This window comes from Akebia trifoliata, chromosome 12, assembly GCF_017979445.1.
Source record: "Akebia trifoliata isolate Shusen 1 chromosome 12, ASM1797944v1, whole genome shotgun sequence".
Classification (NCBI taxonomy): domain Eukaryota; kingdom Viridiplantae; phylum Streptophyta; class Magnoliopsida; order Ranunculales; family Lardizabalaceae; genus Akebia; species Akebia trifoliata.
Genome location: NC_141386.1, coordinates 34381400 through 34395177, shown reverse-complemented (window position 1 = coordinate 34395177; position 13778 = coordinate 34381400). Strand labels below are relative to the sequence as shown.

The 13778-nt window shown below is 36.0% G+C and overlaps 1 protein-coding gene and 1 pseudogene across 2 annotated transcripts; both read right to left on the bottom strand.

Moving 5' to 3' along the window:
* Nucleotides 1-4010: 4010 nt before the first annotated feature.
* On the bottom strand, nt 4011-5308 carry LOC147389800 (uncharacterized; annotated as a pseudogene).
* A 138-nt stretch (nt 5309-5446) lies between these two features.
* On the bottom strand, nt 5447-13248 carry LOC147389799 (U-box domain-containing protein 33-like). 2 transcript variants are annotated; one of them, XM_086418720.1, is made up of 9 exons: nt 12677-13248; nt 12015-12136; nt 11775-11896; nt 11491-11595; nt 9404-9875; nt 8916-9050; nt 7514-8044; nt 6282-7046; nt 5447-5691 (listed from the first exon to the last, which is right to left on the bottom strand). In XM_086418720.1, the coding sequence occupies exons 1-9, from the start codon at nt 12939-12941 to the stop codon at nt 5683-5685; spliced, it is 2526 nt and encodes an 841-aa protein (XP_086274846.1). In that variant the 5' UTR covers nt 12942-13248; the 3' UTR covers nt 5447-5682. The 2 variants fall into 2 exon arrangements, with proteins under 2 accessions (XP_086274846.1, XP_086274847.1); XM_086418721.1 differs by having other exon boundaries at nt 8916-9047.
* Nucleotides 13249-13778: the final 530 nt, after the last annotated feature.

Here is a 13778-nt window from a genome sequence, read left to right as displayed (position 1 = left end):
CATCAAAAAGAAAAAAATAAAATTAGGTGAGTGGTGGATCAATATTGTGGGCCCAGTTTTTACTGATGTTGGACCCTTGTTGGCAATCGCCCGATTAATTCTTGAAAAATTCACATATTTTTCAATGAGAGTATTATTCTCCGAATTATTAAACTATTTTGAATAATTCATGAATTTTAAGTTTGAAAAGAATAAAACATGATTTTTACGAATTTTACGACTTATGCGAACTTTTATAAAATTCAGTAAAAAAAAAAATGCTACTATAACTTGTTGTATGTTGCAAAATGTAAACTTGTAAGTTGTGACATCTAACACAAATCGACTTTGAAGCAGTCATACTTCAAAATTTTAGAGGAATTCACTTTTTTATGTGACAAATATCCCTTTTATCTTAAAAATAAATGACAAGACCCTCTACATTTATTTTATTTGAGATTACACCTTAATTATTATCATCACCGGTAACATCACCAATTTCATCATCACCGTCACTATGAACATCACTATCATATGGTCGAATTTTTTGTTTTCGAATTTTTGAAATAAAATGGATAATACGCATGAAGCATATGTCGCATATTTCCATTTATCGAATTTTAAACTGGATTTTTGCAATCCAAAATCGAATAGAACTCGAATTTTTGTCGTATTCCAAATTGCTAACAAGGTGTTGGACATTGTAAGATTTAATTAATTAATTAAAATGGATCCACATCTAGTATAGATTTTATCCATAGGATTCATCATGGGACTTACCAAATTAGTGGGGTTTATTTAGATGCATCGATGGGTCTGGCCCAACTTTCGATAAAGGGCGAATTATCATTTCGTGTGTTGAACATGACAAAATTCCGAGTTTGGTACATTGTTCATCTTAATTCTGAAAACATGTATGAATCATTTTTTAATGAATTTGTTGGTAGGTATTTTTAATTTAAAGTGACGAAATTACTTATTAATTACCAATGAATTCGCCCTTAAAAAAATAAGGATAGTTTGTTCTAAAATTTACTTGTGAATTTATCTTTTTAATACCAACGAATTCGTAACTTTAAAATTAGGGATATTTTGACTTTAAATTTACCAACAAATTCAACACTTTAAATTAAAAGTACCTATCAACGAAATCACTGGAAAATGATTTATGCATGTTTTCGGAATTAATATGAACAGTGTATTGAAATCTGGAATTTAGAAATAAGTTGCTCAGATTTTGGGAAAAATCCACCCCAATTCATATGTAAATCACCAAAGGATTGGCACAAATCTTGGGGGGGCCATTAGCAAAAGTTGGTGTGAAAATAGAAGATCTTGTTCATATAGATTCTATTGCCACACCAACTTTTTCTAACATCCAGTTCAAATTCAGTCCTGCAAAAGCCACCTATCTATAATCAGGATTCAGGACTAAGGGTGAGGATGGTCCTTGAGACTTCTAACTTTCGGCTTTTCATGCTCAAAGAAAGATTAGAAATCATAAAAGTAAAATAAAAAAAATTGCATTTGGTTACCAAAATGGCCAGAGTATTTTAATGAAATTAATGATACAATCCCTTCTTTTAAATTCTTATCAAGAGAGCTATATATCCATTTTGGTATTTAATTATTTTTACCATAATAGGTACCTGTTGTATGATCACATTTGCAATTTTACTAGTTTAATCTTCCTATGAAACTTAAATAAAAGACCATATTTTTATTTCATAAATATAAGCCAGAACTATATTTAATTATGATTTATCTCATATTGAAAATAAGGGTATAATGGTAAATTCAGCTAAATAGGTGTCTTTTTTAAATCAATTTTTTTTATGAATTTGAAAAATGGAATTTAATATTCATCTTGAAAAAAATAAAAATAAATACCGAAATGGGTATGCTACTCTTTTGGTAAATATTTTTGAAAACATGATTGGGCTAGTGACTTTCGTACCTACAACACTGCTTTGATATTTTTCCATTGTATGTAATTGCTCATGGTGGGGAAAATATTCATGAGCTGATGGCCCAAAAGAAACGTGAATCAAATGATTTTCAAATCTAACTTATGATTTTCAAATCTTTGGTGATTTACACATGAATTGGGGTGGTGTTAACAAAAGTTGCTGCGGTAATAGAATCTCTCTCATAAATGTATTCATGTGTAAATATTCTATAATATTGTTATTTTACCCATTGGGGTCTACCTGAGATGGTAAGGAAGGGACTGGGTGTGCTCCCCAAATCGTGATTTCGAATCTCTATAACCCCTCCACCATTAAGGTGGCTATTAAATGACTTCATGTGACAGGGTGGGATGGTGTGTGCGGTCCGAGGACTAGTTTTGTGGATAAGGTTAGTCTTTGGGTCCCAATTGTCCGATGGGTGGCTCACTACTACAAGGATATATATATATATATATATATATATATGGGTAGCGTTCAAGGGCAAACTTTTTAGCAAACTTTTGGCAAAACATTTTTCAAAACATGGGTTAGAGGTTTTGGAATGGGCTGATTTTTGGTGAGGATGATCTCTATGGTGAGTAGATCATCCTCACCAAAAATCAGCCCATTCCAAAACTTCTAACCCATGTTTACCAGTTGAAAAATCGTGGACCGTCCATTTTTTGTAAACTGTTTTTGATGGGGTTAGAAGTTTTGGAATGGGCTGATTTTTGGTGATGATGATCTCCTCACTGTAGAGATCATCCTCACCAAAAATCAGCCCATTCCAAAACCTCTAACTAATGTTTTGAAAAATGTTTTGCCAAAAAGTTTGCTAAAAAGTTGGCCATTGACGCCCCCTATATATATATATATAATATATATGGGAGCAGTTCAGCAGCCACACATGATGCCACACATTTTTCAAAACATGGGTTACAAGCTTTGGAATGAGCTGATTTTTTGTGAGGATGATCTCTATGATGAGGAGATCATCCTCACTAAAAATCAGCCTATTCCAAAACTTCTAACCCCATCAAAAGTGATTTACAAAAAATGTTTGGCAAACTTTAAGACTGCCGAATAGCTCCCTATATATATATATATAAAATGAGTAGGTTGCACATGAACCTTGAAAAATAACCTTTTTTAAACTTACTAATTGCACGTAAACATGCTTATCATACAATCAAGTATTTTTTACGACAATAATTTATGGGATAATGCTGAAGTAACATTGACATTTACATCATTTCACACATTACTAATGTGATGTGTACAAAATCATAGAAGCTTTTCATTGAGATAAGAGTGAAAAGCAATAATGGTTATGTGAGCACATCAACAATGTATGAAACCAAGTAAATTTCAATGATTGTCTATCACCACTCTAATGTATGCGACGGTGGTTGAAGGAGAAGAAAAAATAAATAAAGGAGTGTAATTTTGAATGCAATCATCTAAATGGGTGCAAAAGAGAATTTTAAGTGATGAAGTGCAATTGGTAGTGGGTGGTGTGCAATACTAGTCGATCCTTTAAAATAAATGTTTAATTTTCCTGAATTTTTTTACCAAACTGTAAAGTATTATCATTTTTTTTTTTTTAAAGTCGTGATGAATACACACGATCTTGGAATGGGGTTGGGAATGCAGCTAACGTGATAAGGGCACAAAATCATAGATCATTTTCATCGAGATACACAGGAAAAAAGATGTGCAGTTCTGTGCCCTTACCATGTCAGCCGCTACCCAGCAACATGCCAAGAATGCGTGCATGATCATTATTCTTCTTTTTTTTATTTTTTTATTATCCTAACCTAGTGACTATGCTTCTAATTGCATGGATGAACCTACTTTTTTAACTTATTGAACTTTCATAAATATCACATTATCTAAAAAAAACTTAATTGAAGAAAATGAAATTTTCCATATCACAATTGATTTTTTCTTTATTTTGTATTGGAAAACAAATTAGAGAATATTTTTTAGGAAAAATATTTTCTAATTTGAAACAAACATATAAGTGTCCAAAGATTACACACCAAATTGCCACCCAAACAATTAAACAAAAATAGAAAGACATTTGAAACATCACTTTTATTATAAAAACCTAAAACAATTATAGAACCAAAATTTAAAAGAAACCAAAATAAAATAATAATAATAAATGAAAGAAAAACTTACATGAAAGATGGCAAGAACCATTCTGACAGTCTCACTCCTTCACCTTATACCCTCCATAATATCTCTTAAAGGCTTTTGGAATATAAATGGGCAACAACCACCCAAACAGATTCAAACACCAAAACACCAAATTAGCCATAGCAAGCACTCTTCCAACATATAATCTCCTCTCTGACCCACCAAATTCCTCATCTTCCTTCCCAATTTCATCCCTAAACCACTCCACAATCGTAAAAATCCTCTTTGCATTGTAAAATACGGGCACAAACACCCGAATTGGTATCGAAAACCGTTTCGAAAACGTTAATCCTTCCATGAAAATCTGACTTGCTAAAAGAAAAACATGGGGTGCGGCCGCTTTGATTCCTTCTTTATCACCTTCAAAGATTCCATGGAAGATATAAGCGATTGGGAGAAATAACCCAATTAGGGCTCCGAGAGAGACGTAGATGCGTAGAAGGAAATTAGTTTCGTCGAAAGATTGGGGAATCGATTGATGGAGTTTGAGATGGGAATGCGATCTTGGAGAGGAAATACATGTAGAAGAGAGAGAAGACAACGAATGCTAAGTCTTCAATGCTTACCATTCCGCTTGCAGAGAAGATGACTACGACTGCGAGTGCGTTGAATTGTCGAAAACTCAAGAAGCTTTCATGGGTTTTTGGAGTTTGAGATTTTTCTGTTAAATTCATGGGTTCTTGTTCTTCTTCTTTAGGGAGTTTAATGTCGCTGCATGTTGGGCCGACTCCACCCGACATTTTTCTTTCTGTGTGTGTGTGTGAGAGAGAGAGAGAGAGAGAGAGAATGTTACGTACCTACTTAAATCGGATCATTGAGATTGATCTCGTTTGAGGGAGATCGGACCTCCTAAGCCACCAATTCGAGATGGTAAATCTCCAAATTCCAAATAACTTTTTAATAATAATAATTCTCTGCATATTTTCATTAATATCACAATAAATTTAAATACAAAAGAAACACTACCCTAACTACCCACTTCTCAAAACTACCCACTATCCCATAACCCACAACTCAACTTCTCCCACAATATAGATTATGATCTCATGCACCCAATCTATTTTAACTATTATACTACTTATTAAGAATATATACATCATATGTATTCAAAACTACTCTACTCCCATTCCTACAATTAAGCACATAACAAAGAAAGAGACCTGAATTAAGATTTTTTTTTCTTTGTTTGATTGTTGAAATTGAGATTTTCTTTTTCAGTTACAGTGAGAGAGAGAGAGAATCAAAACGGAAATGAAGAGAGGTGGATAGATGGCGCGGCAGCAACAATTGTCTCTAATATGTGGACACGCGTCTAATTAGTAACTCCGTCGTTAGTAAAGGCACTTGCAAAGGACAAGTAACATAAGACATGTGTCTAAACAGTTGGACATCGTATAAATTGCCATGTGGCAGAAACAAATATGCCAAAACATGTTTTAAGGGCTGAGGATCCAATATGGTGAATAGGAACGGTGTCTATTGAAGATTCTAATTTCTAAGAGAATAATGTAGATAGAGATAAAAGGACTAATGAAAGCCACTCCCTTACAAGTCACAACACCTATAAAATGAAAATAATACACTAATTAGAATTTTTAATTCAGAAAAAACAAATAAAAGAAACATTTTCATCTAGGTAAATATGAACACATCATAGACTATTTTAATTTGGGATTGAGATCGACCTCATGAAAAAACACATGATCCTGATCCTGTAAACACAAAATCCAATGGCTGGGATTTATACATTTTCTGATAACAAATGCCCCCACTTGTCAATCAATAAATTCAGATCATTGGATTTCATAGTCACACGTACGGGATCATATGTTTTTTCATGAGTCATTTTTCATGAGACAACGGATCCCAACCCTTCAACTTTATATATATTGTTGTGAGCATGGTTTTAAAATTTGTTTTGACTTCTCGTCTCGGATGAGTTTTCCAATTTATCCGAGTCTTCTCATTCAAAAATGACAGAATCTACCGACTTTTAAGAGACATGTCAGATTTGAGACGACTTGTCAATCCGTCTCGTTGGTGGATGATACCAAGACGAATCGGATGAGTCGTCTCGGTCTCAGACGAGTTTTAAAACCATGGTTGTGAGTTAAGTCTATAAATTGTCAACAATTAACACTCGTTAGTCACCTGCAATATTGGGCAGACGAAGTAAGAAGGAATCCGTCCACACTCCTCAGACCCCAGACGGAATGAAAATGAGGCTCCACATGAAGCTTTCATAGGCTCAAGAACCCTCCACACCTCCGTCCCAAGGTCCGGTCTGTTCTTCCGGCTCAACTTGCAGCACCTCAATGCCACATGAGCCAACTGCTTTGCCTGCACAAAGGGCCAGTCACCGGCTGTTATATCCAATAACTCGTTCAAATTCCCTTTATCCAATGCATATTGAACCTCCTTTACTATCCCCAATGCTGGTCTCCCCGTCAAAAGCCGTAACAGTACGATTCCAAATGAATACACATCCGACTTTGGTGTAAGCTCCCCAGTTGCAACGAACTCAGGGTCCATGTATACAAAAGTTCCCTTTGGGCTAGTTATACAGGAAGGTGTGGTGGTGTTGGTTGAATTTTCGTCATGGGAGACTATGCGGCATATGCCAAAGTCACCTAGTTTGCTAATGAAATTAGCATCTAGGAGGATGTTGGCAGGCTTGAGATCTCCATGGACAATGCCATGGGGATGGTTGGAGTGGAGGAAGACAAGGGCGGAGCAGATTTCGATAGCAATGCGGGTTCTCATTTGCCAAGAGAGAGGTGGGGTGTTGTCCTTGCAGATGAGTCGGTCTTCAAGACTGCCATTTGGGAGGTACTCATAAAGAAGAGCCCAGGCTTCTGGGCAGGCTCCAATAAGTGTGACAAGGTTGGGATGCCTCACTCTACTCAGAATGTCCACCTGAAATTAACCATTCCACCAAATGGGTATGACCAAACATGAAATAGTTATAAAATTAAGCTTCAAAGAAGACGAGAAAAAAGCTCATCAGTTCTTATTGTGAGCATGCATAGACATAAACCTGAGAATATCTCGTCAGTTTAATGTTTTTAAAAAAATAATAATAATAATTATATATTGGTGCCACTGAATTTAGATTGAGAGCACAAGTGATCAATTCAGACTACACATGCTAGCAGCGCATGTACGGTATACCAGGACATGTAGGTCAGCATGAGCCACTGGCAATGCTCATCATACCAATCTAATGATCCATTTGCCTACATTGCCATTCAAGTCGTAATTTTTCCCATTTGGTTCGATCAAGCCATTAAAACGATTCCGGGCATGTGCTGACCTTCAGATTTATTACTCAGCTGGCACATATAGCATATATCACAGCTGTATATGAGTTGAACCAGATTTACCTCCTGTTGGAATTCCGCGCGGCCTTGCGAGCTATTAAATTGCAACATTTTTATCGCCACCTCAGTGTTGCGAAGGAGTCCTTTATAAACACTCCCATATCCTCCTTCTCCAATCATCAGCGATGGGTCAAAGCTGTGTGTCGCTTCCTCAATCTCTGAAAAAGAGAACTCGGAGAAGAACTGTGATCTCTGCGAGCTACCTGTCTCTTCTTCTCTCAATTTTCTCAGCTCCTTGGCTTCTCTGACTGCGTTGTCCCGCTCTAATTGCAACCTGTCCCGCTCTTCCTTGAGAGTTATTAAGAGCTCAACGGCAGAAACGAACTTCTCTTCCAATTGCTTTACCATCTGATCAGTATCAGCAAGTTGGCTCTCTAGTGCCAATTTTTTATCCTGGGCTGTCCGGAGTTCTTCCAAGACTTCGTTTTTCTTGTTCTTCATTCTATTTAATTCAAGAGTTTCTCTTGCCAGTGCTTCCTCCAATTCCTTCCTTTGTTTCATCTCATTGGCATATAAGCTTTCTGATGCTTTAGCCTGTAAAAGGGTAGCCAGTGAGTTGCTTGGGAAGAAATAAAGGTCCCCTAGTTCAGGTCAGGTCATACACGAACGCCCCTTTGAAGCAATTGAGAATGCGAGTAACACAATGGTTCAGAATCCTACAATAGAATCTAACTGTTTCGTCTAACTTTAATTGGACAACTAAAAACAGAAAATTAGGTTAATGGTAAGGGAAAAAATTCGTACATGTATGTGGTTTGGTTTGGTTCTGGTCTATGCAGAAAAAAAAAAAAAAAAAAAAAGCATTCTGTTTTCCAAGAAATCACTGTGTTGTAAAGCATCAGAAACATGTGTCGGCATGTTGTTACCAAAGAAATCTAATGTATTCAAATATTTTGAATTCCAGTTAATATTTATGTAACATGTGTCGGCACATTACCAGAGAAATCTAATGTATTCAAATATCTTCATTCCAGTTAATCTTGTTATAATCTGATTTTATAGCGTAACGGCTTACCAAAATAAAAAATCAAGGTCCTCTAAAAACATATTTCAAAATGAAATGGCCTGTTCAGATGTGAGTTGGGATCCACGGAAGCAGGTATGTCTAAGACTTCATACCCACGTTGAACAATAACACATGCCAATTTATTCGTTACATGGGTACCTCTTTTCCCTATACCTCATCTTAAAAGAGATCTGCTATTGAACACACGGATCAATATGTTCGTGCCAGTGAAGGAACTAGGAAGCATTTTCTATTTTTCCCTCATTACTTCTATTTTAAAATTTTGGCCTGTATATTCCATTAATTTAACCTTGTCTGTAATCGCTAATATTCATTCACATAAAAGAATCACTCACTTCAACAAAAAAGAAAAAAGTTATAGAAAGATGAAGTGTTTACTTTGCGTATGGCATCAATAGCATCTTTTTCGGCTTTTCGACGCCTGACTGACTCTTCATATGCTTCTCTCTTTGATTTCTCAGCCTCCGCCATGGCTTGTTGCAGTTGATTATATATTTCATCATTAACCTCCTGCTAAAAACCGTCCGTTATTTGGAAACTTAGTGAGCATTACCAGATTTGAACCATTTTGTTGATTCAAAACAATTGATGTAATTCAGATAAATTCAGTTCCTATAAAGATCAATAATTATTTTTTTTCAATCGGCATAAAGCCCAAGAAATCTCAAAATTTTCTTTAATTCAAGTAACACAATCAAACACTCAGTTATGTTTTGTACTCACTCATGCCCACAGAAAGTTGGAGCTGAGTTATGATTATTTAAATATAATTGGACAAATTTTCATTTATATCAGAGGCATGTATTTCTTATCTATATATATGCACATTCAAGATTGCATCATGTTTCATATAATGTAATACATACCAGCTCATTCAGAGGAGATGAATAAAAACTATCCTCCTCAGATTCGTGCACTGATGGTAACACTGATACATAATCACTCCCGTCGTCTCTCACCGATGAGAGAGAATCCAATGTGACAACCACATCTTCGCTCGAAGACCATGTTGAATGGCCTGAACCCTGAGAAGGGCTTCTCTTTGAAGTTCCCTCCAATTCATCAGCACCCCCTTCAGCACCCATCTGGTTCTGTGGCATCGGCATTCCTCCGGTCCCGTCAGAGGTAGATAATGTTGTAAGTCTCCCTCCTTGAGGATAAAAGCTGCCAGATCTCACCCGACGAACGAAGTCTTGAACTGGTTTCGTAAGCTTTGCATTGCTCATCCCCTCTGTCACAGATCTCGATCTTAAGTGATCTGATTGTCCAGTCCCACTGATTGGACTGACCAACTGTGATGGTGATGCCCCTGTCTCAGTTCCATCCAAACTACCATCCCTGTTTTAGATATAGTTCCAGTTTACATGTCCATGATAACCAAGAAATTCTCCATATGCACAAGTTCTTTTACAAAACAAACTAAAGAAACATAATTTTCAAGATGAAATCGAGGTCCAACCCTAAATGGATTCTAGCGCTTCATAGTTTACACATGGCCAACCACCTCAGGGATATCAACTGGTTGGCCAACTCCTGGATAAGGCATATACCAAAAATCAGTCTTCCAATCTGGATCTAATACTTGAAGGCTACTAGGCATACAGTAGGACAAAATTTAAGAGACTGGGGCATTTGAGGTGTAAACCTCAGTTGTATAAAGATATTATTTTTCGCAGGTGTAAATGTTTTCAGAGGTGTAAGCCTCGAGGCGCCCCTCAGTATTAGGCGTATAAAAAACATGCTGACGCGGTAGACTGAGGCAATCTAACACTCGAGGCATTGTTGAGGCGTTACGAAGTGTTAAAAAGGTGTATGCCTCAGCCAAGGCGTGACGTGACTGAGGTGTACATTTTTTTGTTGAGGCATAAGCCGATGTTGTAAAAAGATATTCTTTTTTTTTTTTTTTTTTTTCTATTGAAGTGTTTTTCAATACTTATGCTTCTCATACTACTAAATAGGTTGTTGACATTGTATATTGAAAGATTTGAGTGATTGGGTCTTAAGAGTAAGATTTAAGGGTGAATATGAACTTGTTATAATGGTGGATAGTGGATATGATATTCACTATTGAATCTTAATTATAGGGAATTAAAACTTGAATCTGATTATGTGAATTGAAACTTGATATTTTAAATATTAGAAATGTGTTGGTCATCCTTTTTTTTTTTTTTAATACAAACTATTTAATATTTCATACTATATTTATTTAAAAATTTCATGCACATGAGGCTTACACCTCGAGGCACAGAAGATCCCAACGCGTCGCCTCACACCTTAGCGTCTGAAAACACTAATTAATGTTCAATCGTGCCGAATTTTAGCTCATGTGGCCAATTGAATGAACGGTTGGTATCAAACGAGTGAGGGAAGTATGTTTACATCGAAGGTGTCAGCTTGTTAAGTTGGTAACGCTCCATGAGCACAGTAACAAAGTTGGGATTTGGTAATTATTCTCTGGGGCTTCCATTTGGTTATTTTGTATAAATTGGTAAAAGTTTCATTGAAACATCAGGAAAATTTCAATAATTATAAAATTATGTTTTTGGATTTCTAACAAAAATCCATATCTTCAACCCCTAAAAAAGCCTATCTTGTTCTTGAGATTTAACTGTTGAAGAAAATAAAATTTAGAGGTTGAAAGGTAAAAAATTTACCATATTTTGCAATCAATTGGTAAGCCATCGATTAATTCGACGATTCGCCAAATTAATCGGCTAGTCCCTGATTCGGAGAAATTTTTAGAAAACTTCAGAGAATTTTGTGACTATGTCAGTGAGTTGTGGTACTTGATACCAATACCTGAGTTTAAAACCCACATTCACCCACTAATTGCTTACCACTAACTTGTTTGCCTATTAGAAAAAAGGTTACGTTGGGGATGATGTTCCTCAGGTCCCTCGTGTACTTTTCTTATAAATAAATTCTTGATATCGAACGAAGATTATAGGAATACCTCGTGCGTATAAGGCACCCCTTGCACACAAACCATATGTGACAGGTTAGAGGAGCTTGTTCATTCACAACGATTGCTTTCTTGGACTTGAGCACTGTCATCTTCCTGCAACATTAGGTAGGGTGGGTCATATTTTGGCAAAATAAAGAAGAATGTGAATTTCACAATTGTTAGCAGAGTGAATGATATAAAGCTAATTATCACATAAATAACAACATAATGGTAATAAATAATGATATTACTAGTATTAACAAGAAGGTTCTAATTATTTGTGAGGTTCATACTTCGAATAGTGCTTGTCTGAAGCTGCTCCCATGACAAGCCTTTTGATCCCATGTTGGTTGATAAGTTCTATGATCCCTTTCTCTATGTTTTCCATCTCAATGTCCAATTTCTCTGCCCTCACCTATAAAATTAAAAATATGAGAAATGAGAAAAGCTACAAGATCAACCATTTCTAAGAACATCAAACACTTCAACCAGAATACGAGAAGTAAATAAGTGAAAGAAAAGAATAACAATACCCCTAATCGAGCGCAAATAAGAAGGTATTCAATTAGGGTCATATGCTTTTTTTTTCTTTCCAGAGTCCGATGGGCCTTGACTTCCTGTTCATCCAGTTTGTTTACGGGAAACTTTCCCCCCACTATGAGCCAAAAAACAAAAAAAAAAATCATCCATTTTGAATTTACAACCATCTGAAAAAATGAACAATATAGAATCTAGAACATTAGAAAAAAGTTTAAGTTTGAAAGCTTTTCAAAGCAAATGTAAAGACTCAGTATCGAAACTTCAGCTATAATTTGAGTTAACTCATTATGCACACCGGATAGATTCACAGAGAATCAGATAAACAAATAAAAAGATATATTTTTTCTTTTCTTTTTTGAGTATCGTTGCAGAAATAGAAGATAAAGGTTCTCTGATTCTGTATCTGAATTTTGGACCATAATGTTCCCCAAATGAGCTGAAATAGATGAGTCAACTTAGCTTTAAGTTCAATAATTCGAGTTCAACAAGATCTGAATCAACAAACTTTCGTTCCAAATTCCAATACTCTTGATTTTCAGAGTTCAACACAATTTAGTCAAAATGCTTCAAGAGGAAGAGAAATCAACTATAGCGGAACAAATCAACAAAAATAAAAATAAAAAAAGATGCAACTCGGATTATGTTTCAAGCTTACTCAACAGGATCGTCTGTGAAGGCTGATGAACATGAAGAATACAAATCTTCTTCCCTCCGGAGTTCTGCAACGCCCACAACAGATTCGATTTGCTCTCCTTCACCTCTTTCCCGACTGCAACATAGATCTTCTCTTCCACAACACTCGTAATTGGTTCCTCTTCGATCTCTCCTCGTCTAGCCATCAAACCAGCTGTACCGACACCATGAATCTGGATGCTTCGGATCGTCTGTGGAAGACGAGGAACAGTACTTACTACAGCCATGAAAAGCTACTCCATCAAAATTCTCTTTCAGTTCAAATTATATTGAACCTTTTTCCAACAAAAATCGAAAATTGAACTCGATTGAAAGTCGAAACCCTCGCTTTCGTAGAATTTTGATTTGGCCAACTCGATCGAATCGAAAAAGAGACACACAGAGAGAATGAAATTTTTTTAAGTCTTTTTCGAGATGATTGCGCTTAAAAGAGATAGCTTGTCTTTAGAGCTTCAAACATCAAAGAAATGGTGAAACTGAAAAACTTAGAATAAACATGGCGGGCTCCATTATTTTTCTCTTAACGAGGAAGGAAGCTTCGGATTGGCTTCGTAGGCTTCTTCTCTGCAACCGATATTTTGTAAGAAAAATTATCATGTTCAACGCTGTTGGACACAAAAGTGTCCAACAAACCAATGATCTAGTGTAACGCGGGAAGATTATACAGATAACCTTTGGCCATCTCTTTCTATGTGTAGCGACTTATCCAACGATGCTGGACTGAGTTAAAGTCCACTTTGTAACGGTCAATTTGTACGGATACTGGTGGGGTAGCGAAAGAGGATATTCTGAGGCCGGTTTTTATGATACTATCTATATAACCGTCAGTGTGACTAGACATGTCCACGTGGCTTCTTTTTAACGCACATATCTTCATTTTTTTAATATATAATAATGCCGCTGAGATTGATCCCCTACGCGTGATTAACTTTCGGAATCGGATCTACAACTCGTAATGTTTTGGTTTAGAACTTTCAATTAAAATAGATGCAATCGGTGATTTACGCTTTTGGATTTTTTTCATAATCAATTAGGTCTATCAAACAAAGGAAAATGCTGGAATG